We start from the raw sequence: 24,415 nt of genomic DNA, 5'->3' as shown, positions 1-24,415 counted from the left end.
AATGGGAATGAATCAGAGGGACAGCCGTCCGACTTGGTGGGAACACAGAGAAAAGGACAAAAAGAGTTATAAACAGTTATCGAGCCAGCGACAGTGGGAAAGGAAGCATGCTTAATGAGAGGAAACAGAGTCATCGAAAGCCCAGAACCAGTCAGGATCAGGAGCCCGGAAAAGTTAAGTGGAACAGTGTGGCATATTTTTTATTACTTATCTCGTTCCCAAGAAGGGTTCTGCAGTTAGTTGAATCAAGAAGAGATTTGATTACTACCGTTATTCTGTACATTCACTTGATGACTATAAGTAAAACAGCTTAACAATTCCTATCTGGCCACATTATACTAAAAAGCGTTTCCTTGGTCTGCATTTGGAAAGATTGAAGGAGGACATGTGCAAAAGACATGATATTCAGTTCAGCTCACAAAAGGTCCCATTTCTACACCCCTGGGTGATGCTATTATTAATTGGATATTGGGCAGTACACGCACACGTCTGAACGGACAAAGCTCGGACCACTTATGGGAATGACCTCTCCGTAACAGAGCAAGGCAGACCAACATTTGTAACACATTTAGATAGGGTGTTTTCCTATTATAAATGTTTATAACAGGCAATTTCTATTGAAAATGTTGACATAAAAGGCACTTCAGGAAGTAATGCTTATGGACAGAAATTAATATATGAAAGGCAATGCAATTGTTTGCAAAATCACAACAGGACACAATTCATGATGTCATTTTTGCAAAAATCAAATCAATTTCCAAAGCTTTTAAAGCTTTCATTTTTGTTCTTGGATCAGTTAGGATGAAGTTTATTCCTGGTTAAGGGACATTGACTAACTATTCTTTGAACCATTGCAAGGCTCACACAAATTACAACAGTATGTCTAAGCATTTGTAGTTTGAAGAAATTAATTTTCAAATTGAATTCATTCTTGGAGTATTTTGCAATCAGATAAAAAATTAATCCATTAATACTTACAGCAGAGGAATTCAACAAGTTTTAATAATGAAATATATCTTCTATTCCTTACTTTGCACATGGTCAATATTGGCTCTCTCTGGCTGTATAGATTCCAGATCATGAAGTGCAGCAACTTGGTCTCCAATGCCGACTCCATCTGAACACGGAGTTAAACCCAAGCTTAGGTCAATTTTCCCTTTGCTCTTTCTTCTATTTCTCTTTTTCTTATTATTCTGCACTTCCATCTCATTAGTTATTTGTACATCATTCTCTGTTCTCCCTAGATCAACACTCTGAATACAATTGTCAAAAAGTGGTTTATGCCTTGGCAACACAGACTCAGAATAACGATCACTATCACCAGCAGTGGCTGTTTTTGCAAACCCTGCAAACTCTTTGTGACTGTCTGAAAGTGTTTTTGGATGGACTTGTTTAGGCCTAGTTTCTTTGAACATAACTTCGTTTCCCGATTCAGTATCTCCATCCTGGCTGGTGTTGGTATCTCTTTGCTTGTTTTGCTTTCTGGTTGCCAACCCCTGCTTCTTCTTCCAACAGTCAGACATAACTGTCTCACCAGCATCCCCAACTTTTTCCAAAATATTAATAGGCATGTTTGGAAATAGGGCAGTACTGTCAATGTCCACTGCAAATACAGAGTGGCTGTATTTTGTATTTCCTCCTAGTTTTTGTTGGCTATTAATATCCTTTCGTTGCACAACTTCCATTTCTGAAAAATTCAAATCAGTCCCAGGAATAATGCCACTTTCATCATTTTGGTCTATACAATTGATCTGCTGAGCAAATTGGTTTAGATATGCTCTAAACCTGCCACTACGATGCTGGTTTACCAGCCTGGAATAAGCATTTTTTTGTGGATTGCCAATCTTACTGTTACCATTTCTTGCATCAAAAGAGGGAAATGTTTCCTTTGCTTGTCCGGAATGATCCATTTGGTGATGTTGATAGAGTCACAAAAAAGAGACCAGCTGAAGCTGTAGAGAAAATAATACACATCAACATCTGATGTAAAATACTATATTATCCTGAAGATCCAAAATATCTTAAGTAGCTTTAAAACAATATACCATCATATAAAGAGAACAGTTCAATAATATAAAGGCATTTATTCCATGTTTAATTGTTTATTCAAAATGTTTTGCATTTCGAAATATGCATCTCTTGTTACAGTGGTGCAGAAATTGCGGTTGGAGGCTTCCCGCGAGCGGATGCCTTAGACCTGAAAAATATCTCCGAACTTAACTGGTGGTCCGGGAGGTTCCAAGACTTGCAGTCCTGGGTCTCTACACGAAAACCTGCGTAGAGGCCCGTGTATCCTAGGGACATAAGCTTTTCGCACGCATTCACTGAGAGCACGTGGGCCAGCCCAACCAAAGTAGAAGTATTTCCCTTCATACTTATATTGGTTCCGTATATACAAGCTCACCACAAGTATGAATGGGAGTACCCAAAAAAATCCACAAACATTTAAAATAAAAAAAATTTTTAAATCACATTTAAAATCAAAACAGAATTTAATTATTTAAAACAAAAATGTAATTTTTTGAAAAATAAATTTACATATTTTAAAGAATCTAAAATAAACTTGCCTTATTTCACAGGTTTTTAAATTAAAAAATGTATTTTTCTGTCCTTTAAAAGTCTTTCGCTGATAAAAGCAGGCCTTACACCTGCTTTTATCAGCCGTAAGAATTTCACGGGCATTCGTTGGGCAGAAGTTGGCAAATAGCCAACTTCTGCCCGCGGAACCCTTTTCTTCTGGACACATGCGATCTGTCATGAGGATTGTTGACAGATCGCAAGTTCTGGGTTTAGGCACATGCGCAGTGCATACCTAAATCCGGAACTTGCAGGGCCCCTACGGGCGCGTACGCACCCGCGAATTCAGGGCCATATGTTTGCTGCACATTTCTGAAGGTTAAAAAGCAGGATTTGTCGATCAATGAGGCAATAGGTCTAAAATCAGTCCTTTTCAAAGCTCAAAGGCCCACAAAATTCAAAGTCGACAAACCAACAAATAAGAAACAGAAAAGCAACAAGACTGATTTGCTTGGCATCTCGGCAGTAGTACAAGCGCTTTAGGTGCTCCATAGAATCGTATCATCGGGCTCAATCTTGCCCAAGCCTGTTTTCTGACGTATTGCCAGAGTTACACCCGTTTTTCTAGGCCAGAAATGCACCAAAAATATTTTGCCAAAGTTTCCCCGATGTATAATTCAAATTTGGCGCCACGCAATGTGTCCAGTCGCCTCGGTGGAGCAGGGGGGGGGGGGGGGGTGGAGCCTGCTGTCTGCGCCAAAAAAACGATGCCACACTTTCTGTGCCTGCGCAACAAAATAAGTGACGTTTTTGACGTTATATCAATGGAAGCGCATGCACTGTACAGCTCCGGGTTGGCAATCGGTCATTTTTAAAGAGCCAATTGTGTGAGAAGGAGTGCTGTGAGAAAGCATTGGAAAAACCGAATCTGCAGCAATACAAGATACAATGCGGTGCAAGGACCAAGAATTTCTTCCAGGATGAAGTGGAGGCACTAGTTACTGTCATTGAGACCAAATGGCAGGAGCTGGACACCAGCAGAGGTCACAAAAGTTCCACCAAAAGAAAAGAAGAAACGCTAGAACCAACTTGCAGAAGATTACTGTGCAATGGCGACCACCCCGAGGTCTGGAAGTCAGTACAAACAGTGGCAGGACCTTGGTCAAGTAGTTAGTGTAAGTAAGATTTTCATTTATTCAATGCAATTGCAATTGTAAATATGACCAGCTGTATCTGTCCCACCCAGCAGAAAGACACCCTCTCTAAAAAGTTGCATTTTCATCTTTGCAGAGAAAGGGGGCACATAATAAAGGGGAAAGAACTCGAACAGGAGGAGACCCGGCAAATCTGTACCCTAAGTCCTGCAAATTCCACAGTCTGGTTTTGCTAAATGTTCAGTACTGCGCGGGCTAGCTTTGCTTTGGTTTCTGGGGATGTCTCCGTCAGCTGCGCTTCGGTTGATGCAATGTGCTATCATTCATCGTGGTCCTTCAAATCAGCCTGCCGCTTGCGCTGTGTGAGCCTACTCATGCCACCCACCTTGCCCCTCCTCTGCTGCTAACCATTTGTCTGCGTTCTGTTATATTTTGCAGAACTTGAGGCCAACTCGGACGATGCAGAAGATTCAGATGAGGACGAGCCTGAAGAGCTTCGAGAACATCTTCCAATCCCACCCTCCAGACCAAGAGCATGGGGGTGAGGGAGAGGGGATGAAGGTGGATGAAGCCCCCACTGTTTTACTGACTTTGGTTGAGGTGCAGCCCATTGAGGTGCCAGCCCCTTCAGTGACTAGTGGTTTGAATGTTGGTGTGACACTCCATGGTTTCCTAACGTCCGAGGCTGAGAGTCCCAGTGGCGGGGTGCAGCGAGGCACACCCAGGGCTCCACCTTCCGAGGCTACGGGTACCATTGGGGGGGGGGGGTGGTGCAGCGAGGCACATGCAGGGCCCCACCTTCCGAGGCTGTGGGCCCCAGTGGTTGGGTGCTGCAGGCACACCCAGGGCTCCACCTTCTGAGGCTGTGGGCTCCAGCGGTGTGGTACAAGTCACACCCGTGGGGAGGAGGGGAAGGAGAGCTCGACCGTGCTCTCCTGAGGTGCAGGATCTAACAGTTATGGTTCACATGATGGCAATGAGTGGGGAGTGCATTGACCATATGCGATCACTCCTGGACACCATCAGTGGGGTGGGTGATTAGGTAGTGGGACTGCCGAGAGAAGTAACAGCAATCTCACGAGAGTGGGAACGATGTGCGGGACCATGAGTGAGGGAATATCTGTCAGCTGAAACCATGTCAGTGACCATGAGGGAGGGAATGTCATAGATAGCTGATGCACTTTCAATGAATATCGGGGAGGGAATGTCAGAGATGGTGCAAACACTATCACTGATCATGAGGGAGGGAATGTCACAGGTAGTTGAGGCAGTTTTGCTCAACAGGAGGTAGGGAATGTCACAGGTCGTTGAGACACTATCAGGCATGAGGGATGGCATGTTGGAGTTAGCTGCTGCAATAAGGGAGCACGCCCAGACCCAGCACCCACTGACAGAATCAACTGCCACTTCCACTCCAATCCCCACACCAGCCTCTGAAGAGCCCCAAGCCAGGCCCTCCACATTGCCACCTCCCACCCCACCCCCCCCAAACAGGTGGGCAGTATTAGAATAAGGTGGAGGAGAGATGGGTGCAGCCTTTCTTTGCTGCTGCTGTTGTTATTATTGTTACTGTTGTAACTGTTCTCAAATTAAAAGATTTGTGTAAGTTATGTAAATTTACAAGTTTAAAAGTTAGTAAGTGATGTTAAAGTTTGTAAGTGATCATAACCAAAAACTTTAAAGTTTGAAACAAGAATAATTTTATTAAAGTACAAAGAAATGTTTTGAATCAAATATATTTTACATTAAATCTGAATCATTTACATTATTTGTTCCATTATTAACACAACTTTTGAAGTAAATAAGAATAATTTCCATCATTTGTTCCATTAACACAACACAATACAACATTACGGAACGGGTGCAAACAGTAAAAGTGGTCCATGTTGAATAGTTGTCACAGCACAGCATTCATGGATGACCTGCTGGCGCAAGGCTCAAACAATCGTTAAAGGGGCATGATGGCCCGCCGTCCTCCGCCGTCGTAATTCAGGTTCAGGAACTTGCATGGCTTCCTCGTCCTCGTCATCTGCATCTTCCTCATCGTTATCAGCCACTTTCACTGCAGCTGCTGCTGCCTCATGATGGCTAAGTTATGCAGCATGCAGCACACAACAATGAACTAACCGACAATCTCAGGGGATCACAGCAAGTAGCCTTCGGAATGGTCCAGGCATCGGAAACACTGCTGTAATGGTCTTCTCTATGATGCTACGCGTCGCAATGTGCGATATGTTGTATTCCCGGTCAGCTTCCGTCCGGGCTACGCGTAGGTGTGTCATGAGCCTGGTGGCGAGGCCGTACCTTTTGTCTCCCAGTAGCCAGCTCTGCCTTTCTGGCTGCTGCTGAAACATGGCAGATATAACGCTCTTGCATAGGATGAACGCATCACAGGTGCTCCCAGGGTATCTTGCATTGACTGACATGATGCGATGCAGGCACACACGAGCTGTACATTAATGGAGTGGGAGCTTTTTCTGTTCCTGTGCATCTCGGAATCCTCCAAAAGGTGCTCGCAAGGCAATGTGAGTACAATCAATGCAGCCCTGTACCTTTGGGAAACCAGCAATCCTAGAGCCCCGTCATGCATTGCTCGGGCGGTCATGGAGAACTTTATGTAGTCATTCCTCTGTGCATATACTGCAGCTGCCACCTGCCGAATGCAGACATGTGTAGCTTGAAACGATCCGGAGGCATAGAATAAAAGTGCAGCTGTAACCTTCACTTCAACTGACAAAGCAGTCCTCCTGACGCTTCTAGGTTGCACCAGCTTTCATCAACTCACAGATCTGTTACAACTTCTTTGCGGAAACGCAGCCTTCTGACACAGTCTGCATCACTCAGGTGCAGATACGAATGTCTGTCTTGATATACCAGACGTGGGTAAAGCCGCCTGCCCAGCACCCTATGGGCTCTGATATCCCTCATGTGATGACGTTGAATCAATTGTCTCCTACGTAGCACCATCATACAGAAGGCTCACACAAGGTATGTTATAGTCCATATTCCACCACAGTTAAATTTTACCTTTGCAAGAAGCTTAAAACGGCAGGAAGGCAGGTAGGACAGGTTCTTATTTTTATTTCTAAGGTCTGTATGGATGGACACACCCAGGTCGTGAGACTTCTCCTCCCTCTTCACCCCACCCCCACAAACTTATTGCAGTCTTGTGCCTAGTGCAGCAGCCTTCTGATCACCACCTCCCTCCCCAGGCTCAGTGCAGAAGCCTTCCGATCACCACCTCCCTCCCCTCCCCAGGCTTGTTTTCCGGCCGAGCCCCGAGCCAGTGTCCGATTCTGACGGCCGACACTACGACCCACCCTTCAGCCCTAAATCGGTGGTGGCATGAGTAAAAAAAAATTTAAACTTCAGAAATCCAAGAAACTTCCATATACTCCGTTGAAAGGTAAAAAAAAAGTTGAACTTTACTATGGATATTTCAAGTGTGAGTGACTTCCTCCAAAAACTGAAAAACAATGGTGTCATTCAGCGCCGATTTCTCAATGTGCGCTGCTTTCTGTTAACTCTCCAGAAGGTCTGTCGGGAGAGGCCAGATACGCCGACCTAGGATTAAAAAAAATTGGGGGGCAAACTGCGAAAAATGCTGAAAACTGACGTCAAAAAAAACCAACGTCAAAAAATTGTAACTAAAGCAGTTACGCCAGCGCAGATTCCAGGGGGAAACTTTGAATTACATAATTCCGCCAGAAAAAACGGCACGCGCCAAAACAACAGCGCAAATGACCCGGGAAAATTGAGCCCATAGAATCATAGAAATTTACAGCCATTCGGCCCATTGTGTCCGTGGCGGCTGTCAAAGAGCTATCCAGCCTAATCCCACTTTCCAACTCTTGGTCTGTAGCCTTGTAGGTTACAACACTTCAAGTGCGTAGCTAAGTACTTTTTTTTTTTAAATGTGGTGAGGGTTTTTGCCTTTCAGGCAGTGAGTTCCAGACCCCCACCACCCTTTCGGTGAAAATAATTCTCCTCAAATCCCCTCTAAACCTCCTACCAATTACTTTAAATCTATGCCCCCTGGTTATTGACCCCTTTCCTAAGGGACATAGGTCCTTCCTGTCCACTCTATCTGGGCCCCTCATAATTTTATACACCTCAATTAGGTCTCCCCTCAGCTTCACCTGTTCCAAAGAAAAGCACCCCAGCCTATCCAATCTTTTCCCATAGCTAAAATTCTCCAGTCCAGGCAACATCCTCGCAAAGCTCCTCTGTACTCTTTCTCGTGCAATCACATCTTTCCTGTAATGTGGTGACCAGAACTGCTCGCAGTACTCTAGCTGTGGCCTAACTAGTGCTTTCTACAGTTCGAGCATTACCCCCCTGCTCTTATATTCTATGTCTCGGCTAATAAAGGCAAGCACCCCGCATGCCTTCTTAACCAACTTATCTACCTGTCCTGCTACTTTCAGGGATCTGTGGACATGCGCCCCAAGGTCCTTTTGTTCCTCTACACGTCTCAGTGTCCTACCATTTAATGTGTATTCCCTTGCCTCGTTAACCCTCCCCAAATGCATTACCTCATACTTCTCCGGATTTAATTCCATTTGCCACTGTTCTGCCCACCTGACCAATCCATTGATATCACCCTGCAGTCTACAGCTTTCTTCTTCATTACCACACAGCCAATTTTTGTATCATCTGCAAACTTCTTAATCATACCCCCTACATTCAATTCTAAATCATTGATATATACCACAAAAAGCAAGGGACCTAGGACTGAGCCCTGCGGAACCCCACTGGAAACAGCCTTCCAGTCACAAAAATACCCATCAACCATTACCCTTTACTTCCTGCCTCTGAGTCAATTTGGATCCAACTTGCCACTTTGCCCTGGATCCAGTTTGCCTATATGGCCTCTAGTATGTAATCTGGACACCGGTGATCACAAAAATCCATGCCATTTAGAATTTTGAAGACCGTTAAGTCCTGCTTCCAAACAGAATAAAGTTCAATTTTGTCAGCTGCTCATCCTAATAAAGTTTTACACCATGAATTCATCATCACTACTTCTCGCTAATTACTCTCCATTGAAGTAATGACACTGGAAACCAACGACTTTAATTCAATAATAATTTGAAGAAATATTCATACATTATAGATCTTTGTAAATGACATTTACACACGAAAAGCAACTTTATTTTTTGATCAGCAAACGATGGTTTGAAACACATTGTTAAATTATCAAAATGAACCCAGCACTCATTCTCCAACTTTCTTTTTTTGAACCAAATAACTTGCATTTATATAGCGCCTATAACATAGTAAAAGATCCCAAGGCACTTCACATAAGCGTTATCAAACATAATTTAGCAACAAGCCACCATAAAGAGATATTAGGACAGGTGACCAAAAGCTTAGTCAAAGGGGTTGATTTTAAGGAGTCTCTTAAAAGGAGGAGAGATAGAGTTGTGCAAAAACCTATATTTAAGTATATTCATGTTATTGTATTTCATTCAGAAAATCACTGAAGCCAACAATTATTTAAAAATTAATATCCATTATCTATGAATAGTAATGATCTCAACAATAGGTGTATTTAAGATTTTCTTATTCCCTTTATGCTTAGCATCATGTGATTCCTCTCCATGAAAGTGACAGCTGACAGTCTATTTAACCACAGGTGTACCAGCTGAATCCAATCCTATCTTAATCCAGTATCCACATATTTACCCAGAATTTGTGTTCACCATCATTCCGCCTTTAAAACTGACCACAACTTTGGGACTTGGTGCATCCTGCAGTTACAGTCTATCATTCACAGCTCCAACATTGCACTGTGCCCCACCCGACCACAGAGCCGGCATTCAGTGAAATCTCTCAAATTAGGGAAACTGATGAAAACTTTGGCTCTTCCGCAGTAATTACACTGTTAAATTCTCCACTAAAAGTTAGATCCAAGGGGATTAGGTGTAACTGGGATTTTAACAAACGTTATGGCTCTGAAAATGTTCAATTTTGTGCAGTGTCAAATTTATCCATTTTAAGAAACATTAAGAATTTGTTCATCTTTATTTCAGATTCACCTTTTCCCCATGCGAGAGCCCCAATCTTTGTTTTGTTCTCGCTAACATTTTTTAAAAGTTAGAATATTAAAAGCTTACTAACTTCCTTGTTTGCTGTGAGAATTCTGCATTTTGATTGGCTGCTTAGACAGCTTGTTGACATCACAGTAGCATTGCAATAGGGGATCCCCACTATACCCAAACTTCGACACAGATCGCGAGATCTTTGTGCAAAGCTTACTTCGGGGCCAGCGACTAACGCCTTTGCTTCGCCACTGACCGCAAATACCAGGCCATTATTCTTTTTCACAACAGATCACTATACAAACACCCTGGTAGATTTCCCCACTCCTCCACACCCCAGAAAAAGAGGTCAATTGTAACATCCCTATTACTGCTGCAGCTGAGGTCTGCCAACTCAGCACATGTCAGATTGAACATGGATCTTTCCTGGTTTGTACGGTTTAGTAACACACCATAGTGTATTTATCCACTGAGCCATCATTAAACCCTTCTCTTAAAAAGTTAGCTTTCTGGTGCACAAAGTAATGCAATAAACTAAAATCTAATGATAAATGGGCACCTTGTTTACTTCATACACAAATTTTAGATTGGGCTTGTGCATATTAACTGGCCGAGAACGAGATCCTGGTTGGTTGATGTATTATCTAGAGATAAATGAAAATGCACCTATACCCGGCAGTTACATTTAACCATAACCCTAAGAGATACCAACAGGTGTTGGTTGAGGGGGCAGTGGTGGCACGGGAGAGATTGAGACATGAGCTGTTGTTTTTTTTAATTGATTCATAAAGATGACGGCCCACTGTTATCAATGGAGAAACAAATTTGCATGTACAATTTTGTTTCAAGGAGGCACAACTAATTAAAAAATTGAAACATAAAAGTCTGATTTTAACAGAACTAAAAGGAACCTTATAAAAATAAATGAATGTTATTGCAAGGCTTTTCAACACCCCATTCTCTGTGGTACTGGTGGACATCACATGCTTCCTCTCCAGGGCTACCCGGACACGGACAAGGCTGCAGAAGAGGCAGGCAGCCAGAAGGACCCACCCCACTGGCTAAGATCATCCTGGACCTGTGAATCGCTGTCTTCGCCCGGTTTCGAAGCAGACCCACATGGTCATCTAACTTCCCCTCCACTGTGCCCCCTTCCCCCACACTGATTGGCCAAAAATCAGGAGCATATGACTGAAATACCACCAAATATTGAGGCGCAGCCCTCTCAAATAACTGAATAGTGGCTGCAATCTTCCCCATTCCACAAAAAAATGTAGAACCGACTCATTGAGGTGGCAAAAGTTGCAAGCAGCCCGGGAATCTGTGAAAAGGAAAAAAAATTGTTGCACGCTACTGCTCTGTGCAGCACAATCTACCCTAGATCCCCCATGATGCAAGGATGGACTCCGCATAGGGGACCTACCATTAGCCTCTCTGCCAGACAGCAGGGCATGTCCGGACAGAAGATGAGGGCAACGAAGTGGAGAATGTGCAGGACCAATGAATACAGGAAATCCCTCTACGCAAAGTGGAATGGCCCAAAGGAAATTACTGAGACAGTTCTAGTTGTGGGGATGAAGATTCCCAAGGGAGATTCCAGAGCAGATGTAAAATTTCACTCGAATGGGGGCAGGTTCGCTCAATGCGCTAGATACTCCCCAGTACACCTGGTGGGAGTCACAGGAGAGTGCAACTTTCTGCTCCTGGATAGCTTGGGCTGGACATAGCGCCAGGACATCCAGGCTGCCAATGCTGCTGGTGACATCCAGCCCACTATGCCACAATCAAGTACGGCCCGGACTCTGGTTATCTTTGCAGCCAGGAACCACCTCTCTGCCTGCCACATGTCATTGAAGCCAACCACACACAAGTATGGATTATGAGGCAGTGGCTTTGCTAGGAATGGCCGCTGCCTCTGATGGGGACGAAGAGCTCCTTCTGGAGGCAACCATGTTCCAGACTATAACCAGGGTCTGGTATAGAATTCAGGCAGCTCCTATAAGGATGGTTGTATCCCGTACAAATGGTCCAGACTACTAGCACAAAGGGCTCAATTTTCCTCAGTTATCTGCGCCGTTTTTTTAGCGTAAATTAAAATATCCACGATGCTGAGAATGATATAAATAGCACGTTTAGTGAGTTGGTCTTACCGCAGGTAAAGGGTCCACAGCCAGATAGGGAATAGAAGACCAACAGGAAGAGCAGTGCAAGGAAGGTAGTGCAGGGATCCCCTGCTGTCATCCCCCTGCAAAACAGATACACTGCTTTGAGTACTGTTGAGGGGTATGACTCATCAGGGGCGAGCAGCAGCCAAGTTCATGGCACCGTGAGTGGCTCTGCTGCACAGGAGGGCAGGAAAAAGAGTGGGAGAGCGATAGTGATAGGGGATTCAATTGTAAGGGGAATAGATAGGCGTTTCTGCGGCCGCAACCAAGACTCCAGGATGGTATGTTGCCTCCCTGGTGCAAGGGTCAAGGATGTCTCCGAGCGGGTGCAGGACATTCTGAAAAGGGAGGGAGAACAGCCAGTTGTCGTGGTGCACATTGGTACCAACGATATAGGTAAAAAACAGGATGAGGTCCTACGAGACGAATTTAAGGAGCTAGGAGCTAAATTAAAAAGTAGGACCTCAAAAGTAGTAATCTCGGGATTGCTACCAGTGCCACGTGCTAGTCAGAGTAGGAATCGCAGGATAGCTCAGATGAATACATGGCTTGAGCAGTGGTGCAGCAGGGAGGGATTCAAATTCCTGGGGCATTGGAACCGGTTCTGAGGGAGGTGGGACCAGTACAAACTGGACGGTCTTCACCTAGGCAGGACCGGAACCAATGTCCTAGGAGGAGTGTTTGCTAGTGCTGTTGGGGAGGAGTTAAATTAATATGGCAGGGGGATGGGAACCAATGCAGGGAGACAGAGGGAAACAAAATTGAGACAGAAGCAAAAGACAGAAAGGAGATGAGTAAAAGTGGAGGGCAGAGAAACCCAAGGCAAAAAACAAAAAGGGCCACTGTACAGCAAAATTATAAAGGGTCTACGTGCGTTAAAAAGACAAGCCTGAAGGCTCTGTGCCTCAATGCGAGGAGTATTCGGAATAAGGTGGACGAATTAACTGTGCAGATAGCAGTAAACGGATACGATGTGGTTGGCATCATGGCTCCAGGGTGACCAAGGCTGGCAACTCAATATCCAGGGGTATTCAACATTTAGGAAGGATAGACAGAAAGGAAAAGGAGGCGGGGTGGCGTTGCTGGTTGAAGAGGAAATTAATGCAATTGTAAGGAAAGACATTATAGCTTGGATGATGTGGAATTGGTATGGGTGCAGCTACGGAATACCAAGGGGCAGAAAACGCTAGTGGGAGTTGTGTACAGACCTCCAAACAGTAGTAGTGATGTTGGGGAGGGCATCAAACAGGAAATTAGGGGTGCAAGCAATAAAGGTGCAGCAGTTATCATGGGTGACTTTAATATGCATATCGATTGGGCTAACCAAACTGGAAACAATACAGTGGAGGAGGATTTCCTGGAGTGCATAAGGGATGGTTTTCTAGACCACTATGTCAAGGAATCAACTAGGGGGGAGGCCATCTTAGACTGGGTGTTGTGTAATGAGAGAGGATTAATTAGCAATCTCGTTGTGCGAGGCCCCTTGGGGAAGAGTGACCATAATATGGTGGAATTCTACATTAGGATGGAGAATGAAACAGTTAATTCAGAGACCATGGTCCAGAACTTAAAGAAGGGTAACTTTGAAGGTATGAGGCGTGAATTGGCTAGGATAGATTGGCGAATGATACTTAACGGGTTGACAGTGGATGGGCAATGGCAGACATTTAGAGACCGCATGGATGAACTACAACAATTGTACATCCCTGTCCGGCGTAAAAATAGAAAAGGTAAGGTGGCTCAACCGTGGCTATCAAGGGAAATCAGGGATAGTATTAAAGCCAAGGAAGTCGCATACAAATTAGCTAGAAATAGCAGCGAACCCGGGGACTGGGAGAAATTTAGAACTCAGCAGAGGAGAAGAGAGGATTTGATTAGGGCAGGGAAAATAGAGTACGAGAGGAAGCTTGCAGGGAACATTAAAATGGAATGCAAAAGCTTCTATAGATATGTAAAGAGAAAAAGATTAATAAAGACAAACGTAGGTCCCCTGCAGTCAGAATCAGGGGAAGTCATAACGAGGAACAAAGAAATGGCAGATCAATTGAACAAGTACTTTGGTTCGGTCTTCACCAAGGAGGACACAAACAACCTTCCGGATATAAAAGGGGTCAGAGGGTCTAGTAAGAAGGAGGAACTGAGGAAATCCTTATTAGTCGGGAAATTGTGTTGGGGAAATTGATGAGATTGAAGGCCGATAAATCCCCAGGGCCTGACGGACTGCATCCCAGAGTACTTAAGGAGGTAGCCTTGGAAATAGCGGATGCATTGACAGTCATTTTCCAACATTCCATAGACTCTGGATCAGTTCCTATGGAGTGGAGGGTAGCCAATGTAACCCCACTTTTTAAAAAAGGAGGGAGAGAAAACAGGGAATTATAGACCAGTCAGCCTGACATCAGGAGTGGGTAAAATGATGGAATCAATTATTAAGGATGCCATAGCGGCGCATTTGGAAAGAGGTGACAGGATAGGTCCAAGTCAGCATGGATTTATGAAAGGGAAATCATGCTTGACAAATCTTCTGGAATTTTTTGAGGATGTTTCCAGTAGAGTGGACAAGGGGGAACCAGTTGATGTGGTGTATTTGGACTTTCAGAAGGCTTTCGACAAGGTCCCACACAAGAGATTAATGTGCAAAGTTAAAGCACATGGGATTGGGGGTAGTGTGCTAACGTGGATTGAGAACTGGTTGGCAGACAGGAAGCAAAGAGTAGGAGTAAATGGGTACTTTTCAGAATGGCAGGCAGTGACTAGTGGGGTACCGCAAGGTTCTGTGCTGGGGCCTAGCTGTTTACATTGTACATTAATGATTTAGACGAGGGGATTAAATGTAGTATCTCCAAATTTGCGGATGACACTAAGTTGGGTGGTAGTGTGAGCTGCGAGGAGGATGCTATGAGGCTGCACAGTGATTTGGATAGGTTAGGTGAGTGGGCAAATGCATGGCAGATGAAGTATAATGTGGATAAATATGAGGTTATCCACTTTGGTGGTAAAAACAGAGAGACAGACTATTATCTGAATGGTGACAGATTAGGTAAAGGGGAGATGCAACGAGACCTGGAAGTCATGGTACATCAGTCATTGAAGGTTGGCACGCAGGTACAGCAGGCGGTTAAGAAAGCAAATGGCATGTTGGCCTTCATAGCGAGGGGATTTGAGTACAGGGGCAGGGAGGTGTTACTATAGTTGTATAGGGCCTTGGTGAGGCCCCACCTGGAGTATAGTGTACAGTTTTGGTCTCCTAACTTGAGGAAGGACATTCTTGCTATTGAGGGAGTGCAGCGAAGGTTCACCAGACTGATTCCCGGGATGGCGGGACTGACATATTAAGAAAGACTGGATCAACTGGGCTTGTATTCACTGGAGTTCAGAAGAATGAGAGGGGATCTCATAGAAACGTTTAAAATTCTGACGGGTTTAGATGCAGGAAGAATGTTCCCAATGTTGGGGAAGTCCAGAACCAGGGGTCACAGTCTAAGGATAAGGGGTAAGCCATTTAGGACCGAGATGAGGAGACACTTCTTCACGCAGAGAATGGTGAACCTGTGGAATTCTCTACCACAGAAAGTTGTTGAGGCCAATTTACTAAATATATTCAAAAAGGAGTTAGATGTAGTCCTTACTACTAGGGGGATCAAGGGGTATGGCGAGAAAGCAGGAATGGGGTACTGAAGTTGCATGTTCAGCCATGAACTCATTGAATGGCGGTGCAGGCTCGAAGGGCCGAATGGCCTACTCCTGCACCTATTTTCTATGTTTCTGTTTCTCCCCAAAGTTTCGGCGCCAGCGTAACTCAGTTAGTTACAATTTTTTTAGGTTTGTTTTTCTTTGCGTCATGGGGCGGCTGGGGGGGGAGGGCGTAACCTGATGTCGGCGCCAGTTTTTCAGATTTAAGCAAGTTTGGCCAACATACATTTTTCCGAGGATGGCGTATGTGATCTCTCCTAAAAAGCCTTCTGGGCACTTAAGTAAAACAAGCGCACATTAAAAAAAAATCGGTGCAGAAAGACGCCATTGTTTTTATGTGAAGTTTTGGAGGGAGTCAAAAAGACAAAGAATATGCATCATGAAGCTTAATTTTTTCAAAGCCAAAAGGGAGAAAATAGAAGTCTAATGCAATTTTGATATTTTTCCAAAGTACCACGCCACCACCAAACATTTCCTCACCGGGCTCGAGGGTCGGAGCGTCGGCTGGCAGAATCGCTCACTCGCCCAGACACAGGGGCACGGCTTCAAAAGAAAGTCGGGAGGAGGGTTGAAGCCAAACTGAAGGAATGAGGACCCTGAAACATACAGTAGCTTCAAAAGATACCCGGAGCGTGGGGGGGGGGGGGGGGGTTACGACACCGAGCCCGTGTTCGGGCGAGGGAGTGATTCTGCCTGCCGACCCTCGAGCCCGGTGAGGAGACATTCGGTCGGTGATGGGGTGGCACTTTGAAAAAAAATCAAAAATCAAGAATTGCATTCGACTTCGTTGCTCCAAATGTCTTCATCGAATGCCTAGCTTCCTGTTCTAAGCAAGCCTATTACGCATGCACAGACCAGGATGTGGTCCATACTAGGGCGTCGACCTTGGAGAGAGAGAGAGAGAGAGGAAAAAAGGTTCAAGTCCTTTGTCCTGCTGTTTTGAGCTTCTTGCAAAGCTACAATTTAATTATGGGGCCAATATTGACAATGCCATATCTCTTGCAAGTCTTCTGCATGATGGTGCTGTGGAGGAGGTGATTGATTAGACATCATTGCATCAGGAACCTCAGAGCCCGTAGAATGATGGGCAGGAGGCCTTACCCACATCGGGTATATCGAGACAGGCGCCCATACCTGCACTTGAGTGATATAGACTGAGAGAAAGCTGCATTTCCGCAAAGAAGTTGTAACTGAGATCTGAGAGTTAGTAAAAGCAGACCTGCAACCTAGAAGCGTCAGGAGAACTGCTTTGTCAATTGAAGTAAAGGTTATTGCTGCACTTTCATTCTATGCATCTGGATCGTTCCAGGCAACAACTGGGAATGTGTGCACCATTTCTCAACATGCAACACATATCTGCATTTGGCAGGTGATGGCTATGTGGATATCTGAACGGAATATATGGAATTAAGGACAGTAAAGTAAACGGGATATATGAAAATGTATAAGCCATGGAAGAATAGCTGGGAGAATGTCAGATTGCAAATAGTGCAACATCAGCATAGCTAACAGTCTGTCTCAAGGTTTCAAGTCACTAATCCTGCCAATAATATATAATTGTAACATGAAATACATCTGCAGAATTGCAAGGTCTCAGTAAATAGTCACACCATTAGATTGAAACATTTGGAGGCAATACTTGAGCTTTCAAGAAGAACATCTCATATAGATTGACTAATGATTGGCTGAGTTAGACTGTCAATCCATTTGTATTTTGTTATCTGATTTCAAAACTGTATAACTGTTAACGCTTTACGATGTAACTTCACCTATCCGTAGGGAGTGTGTACGCTCTATCCAGAGAGTATATCTTCTGTCTGATAGGTCTTACTGGCCGGTAATAAAGACTGCTTTGTTCAAAGCACAAGAGGTATTCGACTCAGTAATTTTATTGAACCAGATTGAAGTAAAAGAATCCAGGAATTAACAGCTGCACTATATGCCCGGAGGAATGCCTACATAAAGTTCCCCATGACCGTCCAGGCAATGCGTGACAGGGCTGTGGGCTTCTCCAGGATTGCTGGCTTCCCAAAGGTACAGGGCTGCATTGATTGTACCCACATCGCCTTGCGAGCACCTTTGGAAGATTCCGAGATTCACAGGAACAGAAAAGGCTTCCGCTCCGTGAATGTGCAGCTCGTCTGTGATGACGTGCATCGCATCATGTCAGTTGATGCGAGATACCCTGGGAGCACGCATGATGCGTTCATCCTGTGAGAGAGCGCTATGTCTGCCATGTTTCAGCAGCAGGCAGAAGGACAGAACTGGTTGCTGGGAGACAAAGGGTACGGCCTCACCACCTGGCTCATGAGTAAGCTTGCAGTGTACATAAAAACTGACTGCAAAAGCTTCTATAGATATGTGAAGAGAAAAATATTAGGTGAAGACTAATGTAGGTCCCTTGCAGTCAGAATCAGGCGAATTCATAATGGGGAACAAGGAAATGGCAGACCAATTGAACAAATACTTTGGTTCTGGTTTCGCTAAGGAAGACACGAATAACCTCCCAAAAATAGTAGGGGACCGAGGGTCTAGCGAAAAGAGGAATTGAGGGAAATCCTTACGTGTCAGGAAATGGTGTTCGGGAAATTGATGGGATTAAAGGCCGATAAATCCCCAGGGCCTGACGGTCTGCATCCCAGAGTACTTCAGGAAGCGGCCTAAGAAATAGTAGATGCATCGGTGGTCATTTTCCAACATTCCATGGACTCTGGATCAGTTCCTATGGATTGGAGGGTCGCTAACATCACTTTTTAAAAAAGGGAGAGAAAACAGGGAATTATAGAGCAGCTAGCCTGACATCGGTGCTGGGGAAAATGCTGGAATCAATTATTAAAGATTTAATAGCATTGCATTTGGAAAGCAGTGACAGGATCGGTCCAAGTCAGCATGGATTTATGAACGAGAAATTATACTCGACAAATCTTCTAGAATTTTTTGAGGATGTAACTAGTAGAATGGACAAGGGAGAATCAGTGGACGTGGTGTATTTGGACTTTCAAAAGACTTTTGACTAATCTCGTGTGGGACCTTGTGTGCAAAATTAAGGCACATGGGATGGGGGCAATGTATTAATGTGGATAGAGAACTGGTTGGCAGACAGGAAGCAAAGAGTCGGAAAAAAAAACAGGTCCTTTTCAGAATGGCAGGCAGTGACTAGTGGGGTACCGCAAGGTTCAGTGCTCGGACCCCAGCTATTTACAATATATATTAATGATTTAGACGAAGGAATTGAATGTAATATCTCCAAGTTTTCAGATGACACTAAGCTGGGTGGCAGTGTGAGCTGTGAGGAGGATGCTAAGAGGCTGCAGGGTGACTTGGACAGGTTAGGCAAGTGGGCAAATGCATGGCAGATGCAGTATAATGTGGATAAGTGTGAGGTTATCCACTTTTGTGGCAAAAACAGGAAGGCAGATTATCTGAATGGTGTCAGATTAGTAAAAGGGGAGGTGCCACGAGACCTGGATGTCATGGTACATCAGTCATTGAAAGTAGGCATGCAGGTACAGCAGGCAGTTAAGAAAGCAAATGGCATGTTGGCCTTCATAGCGAGAGGATTTGAGTATAGGAGCAGGGAGGTTTTTGGTCTCCTAATCTGAGGAAGTACATTCTTGCTATTGAGGAAGTGCAGTGAAGGTTCACCAGATTGATTCCCAGGATGGCAGGACTGATCTATGAAGAAAGACTGGATCGACTAGGCTTATATAGTCACTGGAATTTACAAGAGAGGGGATTTCATTAGAAGCATATAAAATTCTGATAGGATTGGACAGGTTAGATACAGGAAGAATGTTCCTGATGTTGGGGGAAGTCCAGAACCAGGGATCACTGCCTAAGGATAAGGGGTAAGCCATATAGGACTGAGATGAGGAGAAACTTTTCACCCAGAGAATTGTGAACCTATGAAATACTCTACCACAGAAAGTTGAGAGTCCAGTTCGTTGGATATATTCAAAAGGGAGTTAGATGTGGCCCTTACGGCTAAAGGGATCAGCGGATATGGAGAGAAAGCAGGAATGGGGTACTGAAGTTGCATGATCAGCCATGTATCATCATCATAGGCAGTCCCTCTGAATCGAGGAAGACTTGCTTCCACTCTTAACATGAGTTCTTAGGTGGCTGAACAATCTAATGAGAACCACAGTCTCTGCCACACATGGGACAGATAGCCATTGAGGGAAGGGGTGGGAGAGACAGGTATGCCACACGCTCTTTCCGCTGCCTGCGCTTGATTTCTGCATGCTCTCAGCGATGAGACTCGAGGATGCATTTCCTCCATTTTGGGCGATTTTTGGCCAGGGACTCCCAGGAGTCAGTGGGGATGTTGCACTATCAGGGAGGCTTTGAGGATGTCCTTGTAACATTTCCTCTTCCCACCTTTGGCTCGTTTGCAATGAAGGAGTTCAGAGTAGAACACTTGCTTTGGGAGTCTTGTGTCTGGTATGCGAATGATGTGGCCTGCCCAGCGGAGCTGCCCTACGCATAACCAGGACAGAAGCTGACCGGGAATACAACATATCGCACAACATCATAGAGGGGACCAGTGACATCTTGAAGCAGTGTTTAATGTCTGGACCATTCCAGTGGCTACTTGCAATACTCCCCTCAAATTGTCGGTCAGTTCACTGTTGTGTGCTGCATAACTTTGCCATCATAAGGTAGCAGCAGCTGATAGTAGAAGATCCACCTGAGGCGAGAGTGGCTGATAAGGAGGAACATGCAGATGACAAGGAGGAGGAGGAAGCTATGCAACTACCTGAACCCGGAGCACGAAGGTGGGCCATCGTGCCCCTTTAACGATTGCTCGAGCCTTGCGTCAGCAGTTCATCCGTGCACACTTTGCTGCCTGAAGGCACAGCGGCAACTATTCCAAATGGACTGGTTGCGTTATGTTGTGTTAATGGAAATGATTCCTCTTTGGAAAATTGTGTTAATAATGGAAATGATTCAGTTATAATTTAAAATATTTTATTTAAAAGTTTAAGACTTGTTTGTACTTAAATAAAAATATTGTGTCAACCTTTAAAGTTTTCAGTTAAGATCACTTACAAACTTTTAAACTTGTAAATTTACATCACTTACAAAAAAAAAGTTTAATTTGAGAACAGTAACAACAATAACAGCAAAGAAAGGCTGCATCCATCTCTCCTCTACTTTATTGTAAGACCACCCACTGCGCTTGGTCTTGGTGACTTCACCCCTGCCTGCAGGTGGTGACGGAGCATTTCTTAGATTGGTACCAAGCTTATGCTTTCAAACATATCAGGTAATATGCATTTTTTGCAGGAGGATCGTGGGCAAGTGGTAATGTGGAAAGCCCGTCTTGGGCCTCTTCAGAGGCTGGTCTGGGGACTGGAGTGAGAGTGGCAGTTGATTCTGTCAATGGCTGCGGGGTCTGGGCGTGTTCCCTTATTGCAGCAGCTAACTCCAATATTCCCTCCCTCATGTGCCCTGACAGTGTAAGAACTAGCTGCAACGTTCCCTCCCTCATATTCACCGACAGTGTATCAGCTACCTGAGACACTCCCCCCTGGACAGTGTTGTTACTTCTCCCAACACCTCATCACCCACCCCACTGATGGTGTCCAGGAGTGATTGTGTAAGGTTAATACTCTCCGCACTCATTGTCGTCATCATCTGAACCACATCTGTTAGATCCTGCACCTCAGGAGAGCGCTGTCGAGCTCTCCTTCCTCTCCTCACCCTGGGTGTGCCTCGCTGCATCCCACTGTGACCCACTGAGAAATCATGGAATATCCCAACACTCATACCACTCAGGAAAGGGACTGGCACCTCAATGGGCAGCACCTGCACCTCCTCCAGAGTGAATACAAGAGTGGGGTCTTCATCTTCATCCTCCCCCTCACCCCCATGCTCTTGGTTTGGAAGGTGGGAGTGGAAGATGTTCTCCTCTTCAGGCTCGTCCGCGTTTGAATCATCTTCTGCATCGGCTTCAGCCTTTTCAGGGTTGGCCTCAAGTTCTGCAAAATATGACAGAACAGACAAATGGTTAGCAGCTTGGGGGGGGAGGGGGGGAGGGGGGGAGGGAGAAAGCGCAGGCAGCAGGCTCATTTGAAGGACCACAATGAATGATAGCACACTGCGAACCAAAGCGTAGCTGACAGAGATATCCCCATGAGCCGAAACATGGCTAGCCTGCGCAGTACACGACTTTTAGCAAAGCCAGACTGTGGAATTTGCAGGACTTGCCCCCTCTCTCTCTCTCTCTCTCTCTCTCTCTCATGTGGGCCCAGCTTGTGCAGTGGCAATTGCTTTTCTCCAAGCAGGACCCAATAGTGGCTCATAGACGGTCCCTAGAAACAAGGATGACTTGCTTCCACGCCAAAAATGGATGAGCTCACAGGTGTTTCAATGAAGGACCCGAACAACATCCTCATGGGTGGAAGATGCCTGTGCATGGATTATTAGCTAGGCAGGACCCATCAAAGCAGCAACCCTGTCTTCCAAGTGTGTCAGTGGGTGCAGATTTGCCAGGCCTCCTTCTGTTTGAGTTCTTGCCCATTTGTTGTGGGCCACCTTCCTCTGTAAAGATGAAAATATAACTTTTTAGAGAGGGTGTCTTTCCACTGGGTGGGACATAGATGGTCACATTTACAATTGCAATTCCAGCAAATAAATGAAAATATTACTTACACTAACTACTTGACCAAGTTCCTGCCACTTCTTTTTACACTGGCCTCCAGACCTCAGGTGGTCACCATTGCACAGCAACCTTCTGCAAGTTGGTTCCAGCGTTTCTTCATTTCTTTTGGTGAAACTTTTGTGTGACCTCCGCTGGTGTCCAGCTCATGCCATCTGGCCTCAATTACAGTAACTAGTGCCTCCACTTTATCCGGAGAGAAATTTTTGGTCTGAGCCACATTGCATATTGCAGCTCCCATTTTTCCACTGAGAATTAAAGTTCTCACACACAACTGGCTCTTTAAAAATGGCCACATGCAGACCGGGAGGTGTACTGGGGCATGCTCACCCATAGCAGTCACGTAAAAAACAGTTTTCTTTCCATGCATGCGCAGAAGCTGGGGGGGGGGGGGGCAGAGTTTTTTCGGCATAGACATTTGGCTCCACCCCCTGAAGCTAGAGGACAGGTTGCACGGCATCAAATTTAAAAATTAGAACAGGGAAACTTGCAAGTTATTTGTTTGGAATAGTCAGGGCCAAAAAATAAACAGGCGTAACTCTTGTAATATGCCAAAAAAAAGACAGTGGGAAAAATTGAGCACGTAGTCTGGCACTTGAGAAAAATGTTGCAAATAGCCAGCTCTAGGACCAAGTTTTTCTGAATGACATCAAGTTGCTCCCTAAAATAGCCACAGTGGCTCAGTTGGTAGCACCCTCACCTCAGAGTCAAAAGATTGAGAGATCAAACCCACTCCAGAAACTTAACTGAAGCACAAAAATTTAAGTACACGTCTGAGGGAGTGCTGCACTGTCAGAGGTGCCGTCTTTTTGATGAGGCATTAAACCGAGGCCCCATCTGCTCTCCCAGCTGGAAGTAAAAGATCCCATTGCACTATTTCAAAAAAGAGCAGGCAAGTTATCCCCAGTGTCCTGGCCAATATGTACCCCTCAATTACAATAACAAAAACAGATAACCTGATCATTATCTCAATGCTGTGTGTGAGAGTTTCCTACATTACAACAGTGACTTCACTTCACACAAAAAATTACTCAATTGGCTCTAAAGCGCTTTGGAACGTCCTGAAGCCGCGAAAAGCGCTATATAAATGCAAGTCTTTCTTTCCGGTTGAAATAGGATGCGGTTACTTAGACAGAAAGGCAGTGAAATAAACAGCTTCGGACTCGGTACGACTTTAACATGCTTTCACCCTTCCACAAATCACTCCACTCTGATTACAATGTACTGAACAAAACAGCCACTCCCCACACTTACACAAAGAGAGAGAGAGAGAGAGAGAAGCCGGCAGGTGAACGGCGCGGCCACACCAGGCTCACGGTTTGGAGTTTCTCTTTTAATGGTTCCTTCAGCCTCTCAAGCCCTGCGCACCGGCCAACTACTTCCGGGTCAGCTCCAAGCGGAAGGGGCGGGGCCAGGGCGCACTGGATTGTGGGGGCCGTGTTCTGTTTTAGCCGGAAGGTAGGTGCCTGGAACAACCACCGTGCCAAGCCTGCCATTGACACCCCTCATTTAAAACGTGCATTGCCGTGTCGCACCTACTTGCCTCCGCTCGTTTTGATCGTTTGTAAGATTACTCTTTAAATGTCGAATTTAACTGCATTATTGAAGCAGGTTCGTGTTTTTGACAACTATCAATCATTGCGGCCACCTTGGACAGCAACTGCTCAGACAACAAAGCGGCCGACGATAGGAAGTGTCTGCATTAAAATAAATTATTTTGAAATGACCAATGCTATCTTGTAATACAGGAAAACACAATCAAGCTGACATCAATCCGCCTTCCTTTACGTAGTTACAGCGATTTCCTCCTTTATTTTTAGAGAGTTAAATATTGGACATAAACCTGCCGCCGATGCCCGCTAAAGGAATTTTCTATAAGTAGCTCAAAATAATCCAAATATTAAGGCGTCCATAATTTCTGTAACTGTATTATGGTACTAATATTATTTACACTATTAGATACAACCATTTTCATACCCGAACTCGTAACTTGGTCATCATCACATTTTGATTAAACCGAATTAGTTCCTGGGAAACATTGATTTGGGAATGCTCTTCATACATCCCAGAGCAGATGACCAACGTCTCTGATTATTATTCTTCTGTTAACGTGCAGCAAAACAAGTGTAAACAGCGTGGAACGTTTATGGATAAAAATGGTAACAAAGGCGTGAGATC

General features: G+C 44.9%; 1 protein-coding gene across 3 annotated transcripts in view; it reads right to left on the bottom strand.

Moving 5' to 3' along the window:
- The window catches only part of dis3l2 (DIS3 like 3'-5' exoribonuclease 2), a 437,600-nt gene extending 413,971 nt beyond the window's left edge, over positions 1 to 23,629 (bottom strand). The window contains exons 1-2 of one of the 3 annotated variants that reach the window (XM_070883462.1): positions 23,492 to 23,629; positions 1,031 to 1,952 (exon numbers count right to left, since the gene is read on the bottom strand). In XM_070883462.1, the coding sequence (XP_070739563.1) occupies positions 1,031 to 1,910 (880 nt within the window). In that variant the 5' untranslated portion in view covers positions 1,911 to 1,952; positions 23,492 to 23,629. Of the gene's footprint in view, positions 1 to 1,030; positions 1,953 to 11,865; positions 11,947 to 23,491 lie in introns of those variants that run through there. The other 2 variants (XM_070883465.1, XM_070883463.1) reach the window with 2 other exon arrangements.
- Positions 23,630 to 24,415: the final 786 nt, after the last annotated feature.

Source organism: Pristiophorus japonicus, chromosome 6, assembly GCF_044704955.1.
Source record: "Pristiophorus japonicus isolate sPriJap1 chromosome 6, sPriJap1.hap1, whole genome shotgun sequence".
NCBI lineage: Eukaryota > Metazoa > Chordata > Chondrichthyes > Pristiophoridae > Pristiophorus > Pristiophorus japonicus.
The sequence above is the reverse complement of the archived record's forward strand: the minus strand, read 5'-3'. Positions and strand labels throughout refer to the sequence as shown.